Source organism: Hemicordylus capensis, chromosome 4 (assembly GCF_027244095.1).
Source record: "Hemicordylus capensis ecotype Gifberg chromosome 4, rHemCap1.1.pri, whole genome shotgun sequence".
Taxonomy (NCBI): Eukaryota; Metazoa; Chordata; class Lepidosauria; order Squamata; family Cordylidae; genus Hemicordylus; species Hemicordylus capensis.
Genome location: NC_069660.1, coordinates 245,913,089 through 245,933,223, shown reverse-complemented (window position 1 = coordinate 245,933,223; position 20,135 = coordinate 245,913,089). Strand labels below are relative to the sequence as shown.

Sequence of the window (20,135 nt, the reverse complement as noted above, 5' to 3'; positions counted from 1 at the left end):
GGACAGGATTGTACCAGTGCTAGCTCCAATATGTGACACTGCAGCAGCACTCTGATCCTGAAAGAATGGTTTAAGGCACCTTTTTAACAAGGTGATTATCTTTATTTAGCAGTGGAAGAGTAACTGGACCTATCCACCCTCAGTACATTACCTCCAGTGACTGCTGCTAGTGTATATCATGTTTTGGTGGTATTTTTAAGATTGTGAGCCCTTTGGGGAGAGGGATCCATCTTATTTATTTATTATGTCTCTATGTAAGCCGCTTTGGAAACTTTTGTTGAAAAGCAGTATATAAATATTTGTTGTTGTTGTTGTTGTTAAAACACAAGGAAGTGAGAAGCCATTTACAAGGTTCCACAGAAGGATCCACCATTATGATGAGTGGATTAAATACACAATCTTAGATGAAGTAAAACTCCTTTTTACAGCACATGTTTATTCAGATTCTCCACATTATTTATCCATAATGAAGGCCCAGGTGATGCAAGTTTTAGTCCCATATCAGATCAGGCATCCCTTCTAGTCAGAAAAAACACTGGCTGACATCTAGACTAATGAAGCATCAGTAGGAAAAGCACTTCTGAAGAGTTCACATAACTCAGCTCCACCACTCACGGAGGTGGTGCACACAGAAATTTTGACAACTTCCTTTTCCCCAGAAGCACTCTTTGCCACCCAAAAATATGTCCCCTGAGGGTTGTATGGCCCTCCGTACATATTTTTGGGTGTTTCAGAGTACTTCTGGAGGAAGCAGAGGTTGTCAAAACCCACTCCTCCCCAACACACATATCAATGCAGCATTAGTCTGGAACTCTAGTACTGGTGCTACACTGGTGCTTCTCGTGTAGCACCAGTGCTGTGTGTGCATGTGCAAATGCTGCGTAAGTGCTTTTTTAGTCTAGATGTCAGTCATCTTTCTTTGTGACAAAGGCAATTCATTTTTAGGAAGAGCATACCAGTATTCCTTGATCGGTTTAGAATATGCCACATTCTGATAAGGTAAATTGCAGGTCTCAAATGCTTCAGAGTAACTACAGCTTACATTAACTTACACTAGTGGGCCCAGGCACAGAGCATCTGTGCCTCTAATTGGGCCCAGCTCACCTTCGCCACTGTCGTCCTGGGTCAGGCCCCCGCCCTCGCGGCCGGGCCCCCCGCTGCCGCTGCCTCGCTGGGCCCGCTGCTTCGCTGGGCCCCGCCGCCTCGCCCCGCGGCCGGGCCCGCCGCCGCCTTGCTGGGCCCCGCCGCCGTGCCTCCGCAGCCGCCCAGCCAGTGAATTCTCCTGGGTGTGCGCCAGGACCAATCAGGTGCCCCCGCAGCCCAGCCAATCAGCTGGGCTGCTGGGACGCATTTTTCCTGGGCACACCCAGGAGAATTATATATATAGATAGATAGGAACTGCAGATACAGATATTCTGTCATAGATGAACATTTTCTAAATAAGTAAAAATAACAGTTGTATTCCTACTATGTATATTCATTCATTCATTCGATTTCTATACTGCCCTTCCAAAAATGGCTCAGGGTGGTTTACACAGAGAAATAATAAATAAATAAGATGAATCCCTGTCCCCAAAGGGCTCACTATCTAAAAATAAACACAAGATAGACACCAGCAACAGTCACTGGAGGTTCTGTGCTGGGGGTGGATAGGGCCAGTTACACTCCCCCTGCTAAATAAAAGAGAATCGCCACGTTAAAAGGTGCCTCCATAATGTATATCCAGGAAATCTTGGTGGTATGAAAAAAATATACATACCCGACATGGCTACAGTCCCGATATGGTAACACTGAAAATATGCTACAGAAAGATCTTCTGCCACTAATAAGGACTATTCTAGAAAACAAAATAAAACAAAGGCTATGATATAAGATAGGAAATGCAGCAATTAAGTTCAGTTCAAATTTACATTCCTGATAGGCAAAATCTTATCACCCCCTCTGATGTACACTAAGGATTTCTTTCATGCCATGATTTACCCACAATTCATACATCCAGGCACTATGAACAAATATAGCACACAGGCTGCCAACATTTTGTCTTAAACCAGGTGGCCAATGATTTGAAAGAGCACTAATCATATCTTCAGTGGGAAGAAGTGAAAGAGCCTTCTATGTGCTGCATGAGGAGCTCTGGATTTGGGCCAACGCATATCCACAATTGCTTCAGTTTTCATGCTATAAACAGCCTCAGTCCATGATGCATATAATGAGGCTATTCACATGAGCGTGCAAAACTGGGCTAAGGGAGCCCAAACCGGTTTTGCACACTTGTGTGAACCACCGGGATCAGGCTTGATCCCAGTGTCTACTCGGCAACAAACCTGCCTATTGACCCACCCAGTTAAACGAGGTTAAGGTTTTTTAATCGTTTGCATCTGTGGCTGTTACACTCGGAGGCGGGGGGTATCCCAGTAATACCCCACAGACTCATGTGCTACATTATTCTGATTCGGAGAGGGGGGTGGGCAGGACGACATGAGGCAGAGTGTCCCAGCAGCTCGACCCTGGGAGCTGCAGCAGGAACCGCTGCTCGTCTGGGCGGGTGATCTACCCGCCCAGGGACTACAAGTCAATCATTTACAGGGAAGGTACATTTAAGCCTCCTTCCCCACAGAACACCCCCGTTAGCTCTTCTCAGAGATCATAAGAGCTCTAATACATGGAAATATACATTTTAGGGGGGAAATGACAATAAATTTTAATTGAAATTAGTTTTCAACTGTTTGTTTTTATCTCATGGAATTTCTTTTTTTACTTTTTAATTATGTGAAATTGTTTTAATTGTCTCTACTCTGTTTTAAGTTTGTTGTTTTAAATTGTGTATAGGTAGACATATCATGTATTATATGTATATAAATAAGTAAATAAAATGTGACAAAACCAAAACAAAAGCAGGAGCAGCATCACTTCTTTCTTCGCCCCTCACCCGTTTCCACCAAGCTGAAGCATCTTCTTCCATTCTGGCTCCTGCCTCTCATGTCTCCGAACCAATGGGCTCAAATCAGCTCTGAATGATTGGACAATCATTCTAGTCAATAATCTGCCTGCCTCCACATCTCAATGTACCATGTACTTTAGAATCTAAGTGCAAGCTGTTCCTGACTTTGCCAGCAAGAAAACTGTTTCCTGCTTCCTGCCAAGACAAGTGACAGAATTTGTACTAATTACAAGGGTTCCTGTCAGGGAATTGGACTATATTGAATGTATGTTCCTACATCTGGAGACCAAGGATAGACTGGGACTTCTGTTGGTGTACCGTTCACCTCACTGCCTAACAGAGTCCCTAACTGAGCTGGCTGACTTGGCTGCAGAGCTGGTGTTGGAGTCTCCCAAACTGGTAGTTCTGGGGGGCTTTAATGTTTAATTTGGAACGAATTTGTCAGGATCAGCTCAGAAGAACATAGCAGCCATGACAACTATGTGCCTATCCCAGGTGGTCTCGGGACCAATGCACATTCTGGTCAAACTCTCGATTTGGTTTTTTGCTCTGATAAGGAAGGTGTTCCGTGGGTGGGGGACTCCTGTGATTTCCCCATTGTCATGGACGGACCACCATCTGGTTAAGGTTGGACTTACAGCCTCAACCCTACTCTGCAGGGGTGAAGGAGCTATTAGGACAATCCGCCCAAAAAGGCTATTGGATCTCATAGGCTTCCAAGAAGCCTTTGGGGATGGTTCTGCCAGCGATTCTGTTGATGCCCTGGTTCAGCCTTGGAATAATGAACTCACCAGGGCAATAGACATGAATGCTCCTAAGCTCCCTCTCTGAACTGCTTCTAAATTAGCCCCTTGGTATATGCAAGAACTACAGGGGCAGAAGTGGCAAGGTAGACAGCTTGAGTGCAAGTGGAGAAAGACTCAGTTCGAATCTAACAGATTACAACATAGAGCATATTTGAAGATCTATGCTCTGGCAATGCGTGCAGCAAAGAAACAGTTCTTTTCTGCCCACATTGCTTCTGCAAGCTCACATCCAGCGATGTCTAGGGTTGTGAGAGGGCTAGTACATGCCCTTCCTCCCCGAATCAGTATTTGGATCCAGTGATCAGTTACCCATTGTGACATTTTTAATGATTTTTTTGCAGATAAAATCTCTTGTATTTGAGCTGAACTAGACTCTACACTTACTGCAGTCTATTGTGGAGGTGTCCAGCAGCTCCTCTTGTGTAGTTAAATTGGATCAATTTCAGTTTGTGACTCCCAAGGATGTGGGCAAGATACTTGGGACACTGTGCCTCACCTTGACCCTTGCCCAACATGACTTATACTATCTAGCAGAGAGCTTATTTGAGAGGGCCTTGTTAAGATCATTAATGCTTTTCTGATGGAGGGCAGGAAGCCTCCTTGTCTCAAGGAGGCAATTAGACCACTCCTGAAGAGGCCTGCATTGGATCCCTCTGAATTTGGCAATTATAGGCATGTCTACAACCTCCCATGGTAGGGCAAGCTGATCGAGAGGGTGGTGGCATCTCAGCTCCAGGCAGTCTTGGAGGAAGCGGATTATCTGGACCCATTTCAAACTGGCTTTAGAGCAGGCTATGGGGTTGAGACGGCTTTGGTCAACCTGTTGGATGATCTCCAATTAGGAATTGATGGGGGGGAGTGTGACTCTATTTCTTTCCTTCCTGAAATCCACTAGGGAAGGATGCAAGATCGTAGCCTCTGAACACAGAGCAGTGTCTTTTTTGTGTTGAAAAGTAAGAACTACTCTGTGCTGCTGGCTTAGGTAACTCCCCACCCCATGTCCCAAATTTGAAGTTAAAAAGTCTTTCACGGGCATCCACAAGTGTGACAGGGATTTTTAACTCCCACAGTGTAGGAAAATGACTGAAATGCTGGGGTCAACTACCTCAACCCCAGTCCTAGTTTTAACCCTGGGACCTTTTTTTTACCAAGGTAGGAACAGGGACGTCTGTAGATCAGGACTGTGGGAAGGAGGAAAAGTTAAAGTCCCTCTACACATGTTGGACCAAATCATGGTGACTCTGGTCTGGTTTTCTTATAGCTAAGAAAAACCAAGCCTGTAGGGGCTAATACAAGTCACGTGTAGTTTGATCCTTAACCTGGTGGAGATAAAAACAAAATTGGGAATTTTATTATGTTTGTTCAAATAGAAGTAATGCATGTATTGGACAATGCATGCATCATTATCTAGAAAAAGACTGTTAAATTTGAGGAGTAAACACAACAGGCATCATACAGACCAAGTTAGTTATGGCTGTCTCCCTGAAATTAATGAGACTTGAGTTAATCATGACTGATGCTGCTCAATATCTTGAATAAAACTGAGAAAGAGAAAAAAATATCTCGCTTTGATCATTTTAATTTGCACAATGGCATACTTCTTCCAGAAAAAAAAAATTCTTTGTCATATTTTTAAAGTATCTCCGACAAGGCAGTCCTGTCAAAAATATCTCTGACAAGGCAGCAAGGGGAAACGACCAATGGGTCAGACAGCTGATGTCACTGTTTGATGCTCTGCCAAAGATGGTTAAAAAATAGATGGGTCCTCTAGACAGAGTTCATAAATGCAACAACTGTAGCCTGCTGATCAGATGACAATCCAACCAATTATACACTAACAAGTTTTAACATCAAAGACGGCTTCATTCTGTTGTGTTTTCACACAAAAGTTAAACTAACTGCTACAATTCATAGTAATAATTAAGTTTTTCAAACGATATGATAGTCTTTTCAGAACATGTATTCTGTGTCATTTGGCGATAGGGATGTGCACGAACCGGTTCGGAGGCCATGTTAGAGGCCTCCGAACCGGTCCGGAACCAGTCCGGCACTGAGGGGGGGTCTACCTTTAAGGGCGGCGGGGGGGTAGTACTTACATATATACGATGCATGCTCGTATATATTCGACTTCCGGGCAACAATGGGGGCAGGGGCGGCAGGGAGGAACGCTGCCGCCCCCAAAACCTTGATCTTAAATGCAGCGCTGGAGGGGGAAGAGCGGCGGGAGGGGTAAGTACTACCCCCCGCCCTTAAAGGTAGACCCCCCTCAGTGCCGGACCGCGCTGCAGCGGTTCCATGCACACCACTATTTGGCGACACATTTGGTGAATTTGGTGACAGATGCTCAAAGCCTCCAACTGGAAATACAGATGGAATTCTGGACAATATGCTATGCAGGATGTCTTCTGTGTTCAATGCTGATGTACTAGGGATGCTCTTTTAAACAGCAGGCAGCACACAGGCACTGAACATTAAGAAGCACTTAGCCTAAACCCTCCCCCTAGAAGTTTAGCATGAACTTCTAACTATTTCTAAGTAGAATTGCATTGCCCTACTACAAATGAAGGGTGGGGGCACAAAACACAACATCAGAAGCTGACTGGCCATTTCTCTTGAATTAGAAGGCCTTCTTACTTGTGATGAAATTGAAAGCCTTATTTAAACTGCAAAACAAATCAAATATTTAATTAGCCTAGTTATGCCAGATAAGTTAAGCTCCAAAGGCATTTCTAAGCATATTTAGTGGCATTTATGGGGCAAAAGATCTTCAAGACTAAATAATGGGATCATTTAAAAAGCTTAACCCAGTGTACTATAGTATAAGCCAGAACCAATGCTCCCAGTCCCCAAAATGAGAACTATCTGGACAACCTCTAATATTGATCATGTTGATTGTATTTTGTTTTATTGTATTTTAGTATTGATTATTGATCGTTGTATTAGACGTATTTGCTACCTCTATTCTTGCTGGCCAATGGCTGTAATAAAATTGATAATGATGATCATGTTGAGAAATGGGAAAGGGCAGAGGTTTATCTTGCTGCTGAAGCAGTAGCAGCATTTGGAGGGAATTAGGACAAGGTGACAGGTAGAGATGTGCAAATTGATTCAAGTCTAATTGATTCAAGCTCAAATTGGGGTGAACTCTGCCCTCAATATTTGGGGAAAAACCTGGTACGTAGCAGAGGATTTCGGCCACTATTATGAGTTACATTGGCGGGGTGGGGGTGGGGATGTCAAAGAAGCCAAAGTTTCTGTTCACCAAAATGAAACGGATCTGGACACCGTTGGAGGATTTCCCCTGACAACCACTGATGACATTCTGCCTCTACCTCCTGAACAGAGTTCTTTGCCTGTAAAATACCTGCCATTCCTTGTGTCATTCTGCCGCATGTTCTTGATGAAATGAACCTTCTTAAAGGTCTTTGGTCTGGGTGAGCCTGACAGAGTCCGGCATCTGAAAAATAAAGCAGTTGAAACCATTAACTTCTCTGCTGTATAGCAGAAAAATCTCAATACAAAGGCAGGAAGGAAAGAACAGACACATTATACAAGTCACCCCTTCCCTCTCCAAATTAGGAGTCTAAGCAAAAATGAAAACAATTACACTTAGAAGCCAGATAACATTAAAATTAAGTTGAGAGAGAGAGAGAGAGAGAGAGAGAGAGAGAGAGAGAGAATATCCCCGATGCTGAAAGGCATCATCTCATACTGTGAGGGAGAAGGCAATGGTAAATCCCTCCTGTATTCTACCAAAGAAAACCGCAGGGCTCTGTGGGTGCCAAGAGTTGAAATAGACTTGATGGCACACTTTAAAAGCAGCACAGAAATGACACAGTCCCTATATCTAAGTAATTTGAACAGGGCCAAGGGGAAGAAAGATTGAGGGCATGCAACAGAAAAGTGTGTTTGAAAATAAGAAAAGAACTGTTCCCTAGGTGAATTATATAGAGGACAGTGTATAATATTGTGTATTTTATCTCCAATTTGATTAGCTTGATCTATGTAAAGGTGAGTAGTAACTGGCCTTTGAAGAAATCTCCAAAGATATTCTGTAGACATAGTTTGGAATCAGAACTGAGTAAAGTCATATTTAACAGAAAAAAAGATTAGTTATTGCAAACAGGTTGCCCTTTTATGATCATATTTGATTTTTCAATACCAATATTAACTCTTAGTGCTTATTATGTGATCAAGATCTGTCTTAGCATCCACAGCAAAGACTATATAAAATCTCTAGAAGAGATGTATATATATCCACATATACACTGAGCTGTCTGTGACTGACCAAGAGAAAGATCTTGGGGTCACTGTGGACAGCTCATTGAAAGTGTCAACTCAGTGTGTGGCAAATTCTGCCACAGGATGTGGTGACAGCCATTAGCCTGGATGGCTTAAAAAGGGGTTTAGACAAATTCACGGAGGACAGGTCTATCAATGGCTACTAGTCAGAAGGAATGTGGCCAAAACCTCTGTACTGCAATTGCTTTATTTACTCCCAATGTTAAAGAAATGTGCAGGGGTCAGAAGCTCACAGCTCCTGTTCTACAGTTTGGTTTTTTGGGGTGGTGGGTGGCGAGAATTGTACTGGTTTAATTTTGGAGAGAACAAAGGTTTGATTTGATTTGATATGTTTACAAATAATGGAGTGAACTGGAGTTTTGATTGGTTTGTTTGAAAAAAACAAATGGAGGGGGAAAGTAGAATGAAGGAACAGTCTGGGATCATACCCCTAGAACCGGGAAGGAAGAACAGGACCTGAGGCTGAGCAAGGGACAAGCCAGGCTTGCTGCAGAAGCTGACTAAGGGTGATTGCAAGCGGTCTCTTGGTAAGGACTCTGAGTTAGGGCCCAGTATTAGTGCAGGATAGATTGGATGCATTTTTCTCACATTTTATTTATTCCTTGTGCTCATATGGTTGCTGTTTTGTACTAAATTTTCCAAAAGAACTATTGTTTAAAATTGAACTATTTTAAAGTAAAGTTTTCTTGTTTTGAAGTTAAAAAATTGTAGCTTCTATCTGTTTCCCCTCCCCACACTTAGAAGCATTTCCACCCTACCTAACTTTGAATGAGAGCTCTGGAAGGGTGTTGAGGCCAGGCTGTGACACATGGTAGCAGCATGGTGGGATCCGTGACAGCCACTAAATACCAGTTGCAGGGAAGCAACAGCAGGAGGAGGAGGATATGCTCTCACTTCTTGTGCCTGTGGGCTTCTCGGAGGCATCTGGTGAGCCACTGTGGGAAATAGGATGCTAGACTGGATAGGCCTTAACTGGCAGGGCTGTTCTTATGTTCACTCTCTCAGCATAAATCTTTTTCTGGACTTCCAGACCAGGGTGATTGGTGGGGAAAATACGGCAGTGAGAGATGGTGAAGAGATAGGGTCCACATACAACTCACTACTGTAAAAAGATGCAGTTATTTTCACCCAACTGAATTAACACATTTTTTAAAACCCTTTGGTTTAAGATAAGAGTTAAGGTGCTTGCAATTTCCACTTGTACTCTAAAAAGCACAGAAATGCTAAGTTAAGATGGTCACCTTAACTTCCAAGCCGTGTAAGGCAGTGAAGACTTTGTACAGTCTCATATATCCTGGCTTTACAAATTAGGTTCCACAAACCCATACTTTGCCTTGGTCTTTCAGCTCAACTTCGGGATGGGGAGGGATCTTAAAGAGTGTAATTTTATATATAGTGGCCAACATTCCACACAGTGGAACACTGACAATTATGGACATGCATTTTTATATATAAGAACAATCTAATTTTAATTAAATCACTTATTTTTATCCTGGTTAAGCAGACTTTCTCGATTCCTTTGCTGAGGCTGCTTTCGGTTAGAAGACAAAATGTCAGAGAAAAGATTAGCACTGCATGCAACATGTAGTTTGGCCCCAAGGCAGATATCAGGCTTATAAAGATTAAGTGTGCCATCGAGTAGGGGGTCAACTCCTGGTGACCACAGAGCCCTGTGGTCTTCTTTGGTAGAATATAGGAGGGGTTTACCATTACCTCCTCCTGAGCAGTATGAGTTGATGCTTTTCAGCATCTTCCTATATCGCTGCTGCCTGATATAGTCTGGGAAACATACCAGCGGGGATTCGAACCGGCAACCTTCCACGTGTTAGTCAAGCATTTCCCTGCTGTGATACCTCACCAATTAAACTAGAGGGATTGACTACCATCTGCCCAGAATTACAGAGGAACAACAACTTCTTTGTGGAGGCCTAATTCCCCTGGGTATGTCCATTTCTCCCCTTAAGCACACTCCCATTGTAATACCTTCCTATCAACAGCCACAATGGGTTCCAATTAAAAGAAACCCCACTGTAGACATATCTCCACTGGAAAGTCAGCCTCAAGTAAACCATCTGAAATATTAAACACAATTTCTTTTGGCAATTATAGCTGTATTTGAATAATTTATGAGGGTACTTCATAATTTTCTCATGAATTCTGTGTTACAAACTGTATAAAAACAACACAGTATTGTTAATAGGAAAACTGATGCAAATTCTGCCATTCTTCTTCTCACCCCTAAGGAGATGGGGGAAAGACAACCAATTTCTGTTTCATTTAACAAGAATGAACTCATTTAAAAAATGAATCAGTGAATTTTAGTAGCAAATTAAGACTAATAACCTAAATTACTGGGCCTTGATGAACAAAGAACTTAATAAAGCTTCTGTTTAGCGTAGGGGTTGAACAACAGGCAAAATATACAGGATGGAGAAGCTTTTACAAATGCTAGCCTTTAAGCACATTCTCTTTCATATATTTTTAGTATATTAAAATTTGCAGTATTTGGGAGTTGAGGAGAATTCTTATGATTTTTATAGACTGTGTATTTCTATTTTGATTTATGGATATTCATAGAATGGAAGACAATTTTGGGTATGGCATGTATCTGGCTCCATTAAGGATCTTTTGGAGTTATTTAAAACAAGAAGTAGTTTGAAACAACTAAGACTACAGAAAAGCCTTCGATTGCATTGGCCATGTCAAGTTGTGGAATATCCTTAGGAAAATGGGCATCCCAGAATATCTCATTGTTCTCATGAGAAACCTATACACAGGACAGGAAGTCACAGTCCAGATGGAACATCATGGTGAAACAGACTGGTTCCAGATTTGCAAAGGAATAAGACAAGGCTGTATATTTTCTCTTTATTTATTCAATTTATATGCTGAACATATACTGAGAGAAGCTGGATTGGAAGAAGAAGAGTGTGGTTTTAAAGTTGGAGGAAGAAACATCAATAACCTGTGCTACGCTGATGACACCACTCTGATAGCTGAGAATGTGGATGATCGGCAAGCTCTAGTAATGAAAGTCAAGAAGCACAGTGAAAAAAATGGGACTATGACTAATGTAAAGAAGACTAAACTAATGACAATGGGTACAGCAACCAGCCTCAGAATTGATAATGAAGACACTGAAGTGGTAGATAGCTTCTGCATTTTAGGATTGACCATCAACAGTAAAGGATCCAACAGGCAAGAAATACACTGCAGACTAGCACATGATTCCAAGCCAATGAAGGCCTTGGAAAGGATATTTAGATGCCGTGATGTGTCTACACCTACAAAGATTAGGATTGATGGTTTTCCCCTTGACACTCTATGGATGCAAAAGCTGGACTTTGAAGAAGCAAGATAGAAAAAGTACTGATGCTTCTGAACTTTGGTGCTGGAGAAGACTCTTGAGGATACCATGGACAACCAGGAAAACAAACAAATGGATCATAGAACAAACAAATCAACCCAGAATGTTCACTTGAGGCACAAATTACCAGGCTCAAACTATCATACTTCGGACACATTATGCAGAGATCCAGCAGCCTTGAGAAGTCCATAATGCTGGGAAAGGTTGAAGGAAAGAGAAGAAGAGGATGACCAGCAGCAAGGTGGATGGACTCGATTACAACAGCAATGAATACACGACTGAGAGACCTTAAAGGCCAAGTTGAAGACAGATCATCGTGGAGAGAATCTATCTATGTGGTCGCTAAGAGTGAGCACCAACTTGACAGCACTTAATCAACCAGTGTATTTATAGAGTGCTGAAAAAATTAAAGTGGAAGAAACCAACTACTCTCTTTAGATGCAGGAGTATTCAAAGTAGGATCTACCCAGATAGGGCTGCATTAGCCTGGATAGACCTGGCTGTGAGAAGACCTACTGCCTTATTCTATAAGCTTATATTGGTTTTCTTTAGAAGTTTCACCTATAACAACTGATCCCCTATTCCTGGTTAACACAAATGCTTTGATGAAACATAAGAACAGCCCTGCTGGATCAGGCCCAAGGCCCATCAAGTCCAGCATTCTGTTTCACACAGTGGCCCACCAGATGCCACTGGAAGGTTACAGGCAAGAGTTGAGGGCATGCCCTCTCTCCTGCTGTTACTAACCTGCAACTGGTATTTAAAGCCATCCAGGTTGTTGACTGTCACAATAACTTGTGACAGATTCCACAAGTGGATTATGCATTGTGTGAAAAACTTCCGTTTGTTGGTCCTAAATTTCCTGGCAATCAATTGCATGGGATGACCTCTGGTTCTAGTGTAGTACTATCCTGAAATGGCAAATAGATCATTTAAATTTCATATTAGAGTAGGCTGCACTAGTCAAGTACTATAGATTGTACTGGTTTGTGGGGGCTGGTTAATCAACTTTACAGATGAACAAACCTTTATAAAACACCTTGTGTTTTGTTTCAATGAATACTTTTGACATAAAGCTAAGTTTCAGATGCTGAAGAATAAACAACTTTTACAAAGTTTTGCATTGGGCATGGGGCTGTGGTTATACAAGCATATCCACACTGGCTCAAGAGCCACAGAAGTAGTTCATGTGCAGCCCCTAAAGCAGGGGTGGGCAACATGTGGCTCTCTAGATGTTGTTCAACTACAAGTCCTATCTTCCCCAGCTGTAGTAACATGTGGCTGGTGATGACGGGAGTTGGGAGTTCAGCAAAATGGAGAGCCGCAAGTTGCCTACCCCTGCCCTAAAGAGTCCCGGAAAGAGAGCTGCCACTAGCTTAAGAGAGAAGCAGTCTGGTAGCAAATGGAAGCAGCATTATATATACACACACACACACACACACACACACACACACTAGATCAGCAACTTATGTAATTGTGGGTAGGGCTGTGGTAGGGAAGGAATAAGCCTACAAGAATTCTGACTGGTCGCTAGCAGTAATTACCCACAACCAACCAAGTGGTGCCCCTAATTTGCAGGTCATTCCCCAGCATTAGTCCAGCTCTTAAAAAAATAAATTAAGGGGGTATGCTCTTTAGTCAGGCCAGACCACAAAGAATGTATCTAGTGGACCACAGAAGCGTTATCACAGCAAGAGATTTTCCTAAAATGTTTTTTTTTAAAAATATCTCTGCTCTATCTATACATGCCTAGCTGGTTATGTCACACCCATGCCTTCTATTATAAAACAGAGTATATACAAACAATGGCTGTCTTTGCCTTCTACTACTAATTTCCACTAAGAACTCCGAAGCATTGTCCAACTCTAGCAACAGCCCATATCTCCACAGTCTTTCTGAACACTCTATACACCAACCAGTCAACAATACTGCTTATCGACTAGGCTTGACTTTAAATTTTTAGCATTGGCTGATACATTTGGTGAACTGAATAAGTTTGCCTGGTTCAGTAGAAGAGGAAGAGGATCAGGAGCAGCAGCCACCTGTAGACCAGATTTGTTTCACAGAAGTAATCATAGTTCCTGAATACTTGAACCTTCCTGTGCATTTAGGAAATGCAGACATCATGGCTACCTGTACTGGACACAAACTGCCATAGAATTCCTATTGCACAGATGAGCGAATGGCAGAACCATGCTGCATTTCCATTCCAGAAACATGAAGAAACTATATGTAGTTACCTCCGTAATGGAGCATTTTCTTCAATGTCTTCCAAAGTCTCCAGTGAAGACCTCTGGGAAATCAGCCGGCGTCTGCAGAGGAAAGAAACAATTACAACTAAATTAAATACTAAGGATTTATGAAATAAATACATAAAGTAAGATAAATATTTTTGAAAATCTCTAGAATCTCTAGAAAAGAAATGTTCTTTTTTATGGCTCTGGAATCTAATACAGCAGCAGCAAGCAACCACTGGACCAAACTGTCAGATGCATGGCTTGTTGCCACCTGGCTCATCAGTCATCAATCCATATCTTGTTCTCTTTTCTGCATCACTTCTTCCCTACCTTACAGTTCTGATTAGCTTTTAAGCAATAACTGCAGAAAAAGGAATGAAAGGAGAAAATGAAATGTTGGGGGTGGTGGTGGTGGATATTACAGGGATGGACAGGAAGAGAGAGAAGGAGAAGCAGTGGTGCTAAGTGCGGGAGGATGCAAATGGTCCCATTTGGAACTGTTGTCCCTAATTCCTCAATAATCTTAAAAACATTTTTTAATTAAAAGATCCCATTAAAACTGCAACAGAGGATAAACACCATAAAACAAATGTCGTACAATGGGTAGTATCCAAAGAAATTTAGTCACAGCTTTGTCTAATTTATTTCAGTCATGTTTGGTCATTATTAACTTTCTTTGGATAACTCGATACTCTACAATATATAATATAATATAATATAATATAATATAATATAATACAATACATAAAATAAAAAAGCAAATCATATTGTCTTGAAGAAACAGCAAGATTTCAAGCCAGTAAAATGCAAAAGTGTAATGACACGAACAACAACAGCCTACATCCAGTCTTAGGATATAGGAAAGGAGTTTTCACAAGGTATTTGTGCAAAGAAATAAGTGTCTGTTCCAAGCAAGTTCTTGTGCTAGCAGATGATGTTGACAAGCTGCACAGAATGTACCACAACTGGTTATTCAACCTTGTAATAATACTTTGTATGTGTCCTGGAGAAGGTCTTCCATTAGCAGTTGTGCAACATCATGGAGCATCAGTTTTGCACAGCTCTACAAACATCTTAAATGCAAACAGTTTCTTATATGCTCAATAAAACTTGATCATGACAAATGGCTACTGACAATGCTCTCCTCCCTGCAGGGTTGGTGTCAGCATATGGAACATTAGGGCAGTTGCCAGGAGCAATCACACTTTGGGGTCCCAAGGGAGGACTAGATTCCGCTAGTAGACTGCTGCTGTCATTGCTTCTGGCCCACTACTATGAGAGGTAGCAGTGACAAGAATGTCCTCAGACTGGTCTGTCACCAGCCAAGGTACAATGCTGACTTTTTGCTTAGCAGGGTGCAGGGGATGAAATTTGGTGATAGTGCTAAGCTTTGCATGCAGAAGACCCTAGGTTCACACCCTGGCATCTCCAAAGACCCTAGGTTCATCACCCTGGCAAAGACATCTGTCTGAAACCTCAGAAACTCTTCCAGTCAGTGTAGGCAACACTAGATGGATCAATGGCCTGCAGGGCTCAGGAAATTCAACTAGTCTGTGACAAGTGAAAAAATGATGACTGATGAGCAGAAAAAGTCCTGACAAGTAATGCACCAATATAACTCAAGGAACCATCTTGATGAGTAAAATATTTTTGTCTGGTTGGTGAACTGAGTCAACATTTCTTGACCCCTTACTGTCTGATTTGGTATAGGGCAGCTTCCTATGTTGGTGCAAAAATGAAGGCAAACAAGTATTTATTTATATTTAGTAGACTTGTTTTGCTTTTTTATATTTTAAAAATAGTTTTAAATGGTTTGTGCTTTCATTTGTTTTATGTTTGTTACATAAACGCCCAGAGACGGCATTTGGGGTGGTGTACATAATATACTAAATAAAATAAAATAAATAAGTCTCATGTTTAGATCTACTGATATTTTCAGTATAGTTTTGACTGTATTCTTTTCAAAATACTGGAAACTTGTTTTGTGAAAATAAAAGGGTAAATATTCTTTTTCTTGAGAACACATCTCAATGTTCTAATCAGCAGTGAAGACTTAAAATTACATTCAGTAGTAAGTGGTGATGCAGCACTTGTGGAGTGATAGCCTTGCTGGAGTCATAAAACAAAGGAAGGTTACATGTTCTAACTGTTGGAAGTTCTCTCCACAGGGAGTCTGAGTGTAAATGAAATTTATAAAGGGCAAGATGAACAGTTTCTTGGTAATGCTCAAGAATCAGGATGTGTCAAAGTGAATTTAATTATATCTAAGAGAGAATTAGATTACTACATTACCTATGCAACAGTTTAACTATGGTCCCAAGAGAATAGCAAGCTTAAATTCTGTTGGGTTATACATTATTTGTTTTGATCTTTTGCTCCTCGTAAGTAGCTGTACTAAATGTCATATCTTCTGGTGTTTTGTTTTGTTTTAAAAACTGAACATCAAATGAAATATTTTTATTTTGGTCAGCGACCAGCATGAAATTAAAACAAATGTAGAAGATAAGACAATCAAACTTCTACTACAAACAAAAAAACCAAATAAATTTTAAAAAGTCCTCCTGAACATAGATCAAGGTACTGAAAATACTACTAAAAATACATAACTAAGAATAAAAGGAGACAGCAATATTTCATACTTATGAGACTATTACACACAAATCAAAACTCAAACAGTTGCCTTCCCGACTCCTGAGTCTGAGAGGGGTTAAACAATTGAGGAGCTTGGGAAAATTTAGTTGTTAGACTGACTGATGATATACAAGTGATCCCAATACCTGCGTGCCCACCTGCAGTTAGCCACATTGTAGCTACAAAAGTTGCTCTGGCCTTAAATCCATCACCTATTTTCCTGTTATTAAGCTCTTACGCAAATAGAGGGCTGCGCTACAAAATCTAGCTACCTGTCTGGTGGTACTGGAATTACTTCCTTCCAACAGCCTGCCAATCATCTGAAGAGAATCAAGACCTGGGCATTTAGCTGTCAAAGGGTAAATGAGATCCTGACGCAGGTCTCTATAGAACAAACATTCCAATAGCACATGGGTGACTGTTCCCACTTGACCCTCCCCACATGGGCAGAGCCTCTCCCCATAGGGAGTCCCTCTATATCTGCCCTCTAGGAGGGCTGAAGGCAGGGCATTGCATCTTGCCAGGGTAAAAACTCTTCTAAGTGGGGGCACCTCCAAGATAGTGAAATATGATGCTGGGGCCAAACTATACCTGACTGATTCCTGGCTCTGAAAGTCAGGTGCCCTCGCTATATCCGTTTGTCTCTCAATATCCTCTATTCTCTGTATTCCTAGCTATCTCCAAACTTTGCATAAATAAGGCAGACTGATCGAGGCCCAAGGCAGTCATCTTTTGGTTCAGAGCACACTTCCAGGTTGACTGACAGGAATCCTCTAATACTAAGCGGCTCAGCCCTGTGTCAGAGGAAAAAACCCTCAGCTAATAAAACAGCGCCATTTGCCAGCATCTGGCCTCAACTCTAATGAGACCCGTTTCCAATCTGAGTCTCGCATTAGAGGTGCATTTGGGTGTCGGAAATATTGCTCTCAAGAATTTAGACTGCACCACTTCTAGGGGGGACAGTTCTGGGTAAGGACCCAATTGGGCACCATACAGTAACTGTGCCAATGATTTTGCTTGAAAAGGTTTTAAGGCCGTGGGGATAAAATGCCCGCCTCTGGTTCTAAAGAACTGCAAAATAGCTTGGGCACTGTTTTGGGCAGTCTGGGTCACATGAGAGGCATGGGTCCATCTTGATCCCTATGAATGAACAGTTACCCCCAAGCATACAAAATTTTGGACCTGCTCTATCCTTTGTCCATTGATCTTCCATACCTGTCTCTTAGGTCTCCTAGCAAAGGAGAGCACCTTCGTTTTCTGATAATTAATACTCAGCTGTTCTCTCTTACAATAAACAGCCAATGCCCCCAAGGCCCTCCTTAGACCAACCGGGGTTCCAGCCAGAATGGCGGCATCATCTGCATACAGCAACACCGAGATACTTCTTCCAGCTAGCTTGGGAGAATGGAAATCACTGCTATCAAGATGGGTCACCATATTATTGACAAAAAAATTAAACAGCAAGGGCACCAGCACACATCCTTGTCAGACCACCTTTCCAATTGGAATAGCTCTGGTAAATCCTCCCTATGAATTGCACCTAACCCTCATGGTTGGCGATACATGTAAGGTTCTAATTAGAGCTAAGAGTCGCCGATCAATGGAGGAGGCTCTCAGTTTATCTCAGAGCCTATCCTGTGGGATGAGTCAAAGGCAAACCTAAGATCTACAAAGGCAACATGCAAGGATTGAGCATATTTCTGTGCTAGATGATGCAGAACAAAACAATGGTCAACAGTAGACCTCCCTTCTTTGAACCCTGCTTGCTCTTCTTCATAGCTCCTCCATCAATGAACACTTGCTTCAGCTGAGATAATACTATCACCACCATAAACTCTAAATGATGTTAAGTCAGCAGATTTTCTAGCATAATTATTACAGGTTTCGTGCATAGATATTTTCCTGCCCTACACAAAATAAATGTATTCTGAGAGTCTGGTACCAGGAATCTTGCATTAACCGAAATACAAGTGAAATGCATATTTAAAAACAGGAATGCTTATGGAAAGGTAGTCTAGGATAGCTAAGCTTCTGTAAAGGTGATCTGACTCCTCCACAGGCAATGAGGAGTCTTTGGAGCATTATTATTATTTAACATTTCCAATACTGAACAGACATTTAAAAAACACTGTTCTTGCCTACAAACTCATAAACTAAGACAAGAAACATATTAGGGAGAAAAGGAAAGGAACATAAGAGAGAAGACTCTCTTAATTATATTACCTATATCAGGCAGCAGTGATATTGGAAGATGCTGAAAGGCATCATCTCATACTTCATGGGAAAAGGCAGTGGTAAACCCCTGCTGTATTCAACCAAAGACAAGGCTGAATCGACACCAACTTGACAGCACACTTTACTTAATACACATAATTACTATTTTTAATTTTTCCATATTTGTTAAGTAAAGACTTACAATGTGTACTTCTCAACTGAAAGATGGAGCTACATAATCAAGGGTATTTAGCCAAATGTGCAAAATGTTTGGTCATATTCATGTTAACTTTGTCCCAACTTAAGAGAAATTCATTACTTATACAGGAATCACTGAAGTCCTGAGATAAGCCAGATAGTAATATAGTCTGCAAAAACAGCTTATTTCATACTATTCAGAAAATGTTCTGGACATCAATAAGGTGATGGAACTACCAGAGAACAAAGAATTGCCAACTAGTGCAAGACATAGAGTGTGATGTTATTATAACTGAACCATTAGCATCCAATTGGAATCGAGCCAGTTCAAGTGTGAACCGGTTCAGTTTGAAGGCTTGACTTCAATCCAAACCGGGTTTGGACAAGCTTGATGCTCTACTGGTGAAGGCGAATCTGATGAGCGGAGTGTGTGGGGTGCCTAAACGTAGAGGGGAATACCCCTGCTAACTGAGCAAAAAAAATGGTGATTCTCTTATATTTAGTACAGGGAGAGCAACTGGCCCTATCCATCCCCATCACAGCATCGACTTGAAGCCCTGCCAGTAAAGGGCTTCAAGTTGATCCAAACCAGCTTGATTCAAGCTTGAACCGGAGGCTGGTTCGGAGGGAGCAAAACCAAACCAAGGAAACCAGCTTTGTGTGCACCTCCAATCCATGCAGGTTTTCATGGTGGGCAGTTAAAAAAAAAATGTACATGTACAAATAGGAGACACAAAATCATGATACTGCAGATTTATTGCATTTCCACAATTAATAATTACTTGCCAGCTACAACATGTATTGCAACATCTTATGCAGTGTACAGTCATTTTCAGATGCAAGTTCACCTGTGAAATAAACATAACCAGCAATGCTAGTATCTGAAATATTTTGATGCTGCAAATTTGTCTTGAACTCTAAGGTCTGTAGCGTTTTAAAACCAACTGGATATAGGATTTCTCTGTATTTCTTGGCACTATGATGGCACTATGATGCAGGGTTTTAACATATTAAAAACTCCATCTATCACTAATTTAGTTGTGATATAATATGTCTTCCGAAAATCCCTCGTACTGCTTTGTATTAGCAGCAAATCAGTCATGAAAGAACAAATCAGTGAAGAAAAAAGCAAGAAATGTAGTCACCATAAAGTTAAGGTGATCCAAAGTGCACTGAAATAAATACAAAAACTCTAAAGTTCTTTAGTAATTATTATGTGGCAACTTGTATTTGTTATTGAAGAATGAGTTGCTTCATATCATCATCATCAGGGGTGTGCCCGAACCGGTCTGGTGGCCATTCTAAAGAATGGCCGAACTGCCGGACCGGTTCGGCCCTGGCTGGTCCGGGTCCGGGTGGGGGGTATGTCTTTAAGGGCGGGAGGGCTTGCTTACCCCTCCCGCCTCTTTGCCCCCTCCAGCACCCGTATTTAACAGAAT

At 41.6% G+C, this 20,135-nt stretch overlaps 1 protein-coding gene across 1 annotated transcript in view; it reads right to left on the bottom strand.

Moving 5' to 3' along the window:
- The window catches only part of CABLES1 (Cdk5 and Abl enzyme substrate 1), a 104,420-nt gene that overhangs the window by 42,260 nt on the left and 42,025 nt on the right, over positions 1-20,135 (bottom strand). Inside the window, exons 2-4 of the mRNA XM_053248655.1 lie at positions 13,657-13,728; positions 7,112-7,204; positions 1,760-1,837 (exon numbers count right to left, since the gene is read on the bottom strand). Of these exons, the coding sequence (XP_053104630.1) occupies positions 1,760-1,837; positions 7,112-7,204; positions 13,657-13,728 (243 nt within the window). The remainder of the gene's footprint in view (positions 1-1,759; positions 1,838-7,111; positions 7,205-13,656; positions 13,729-20,135) is intronic.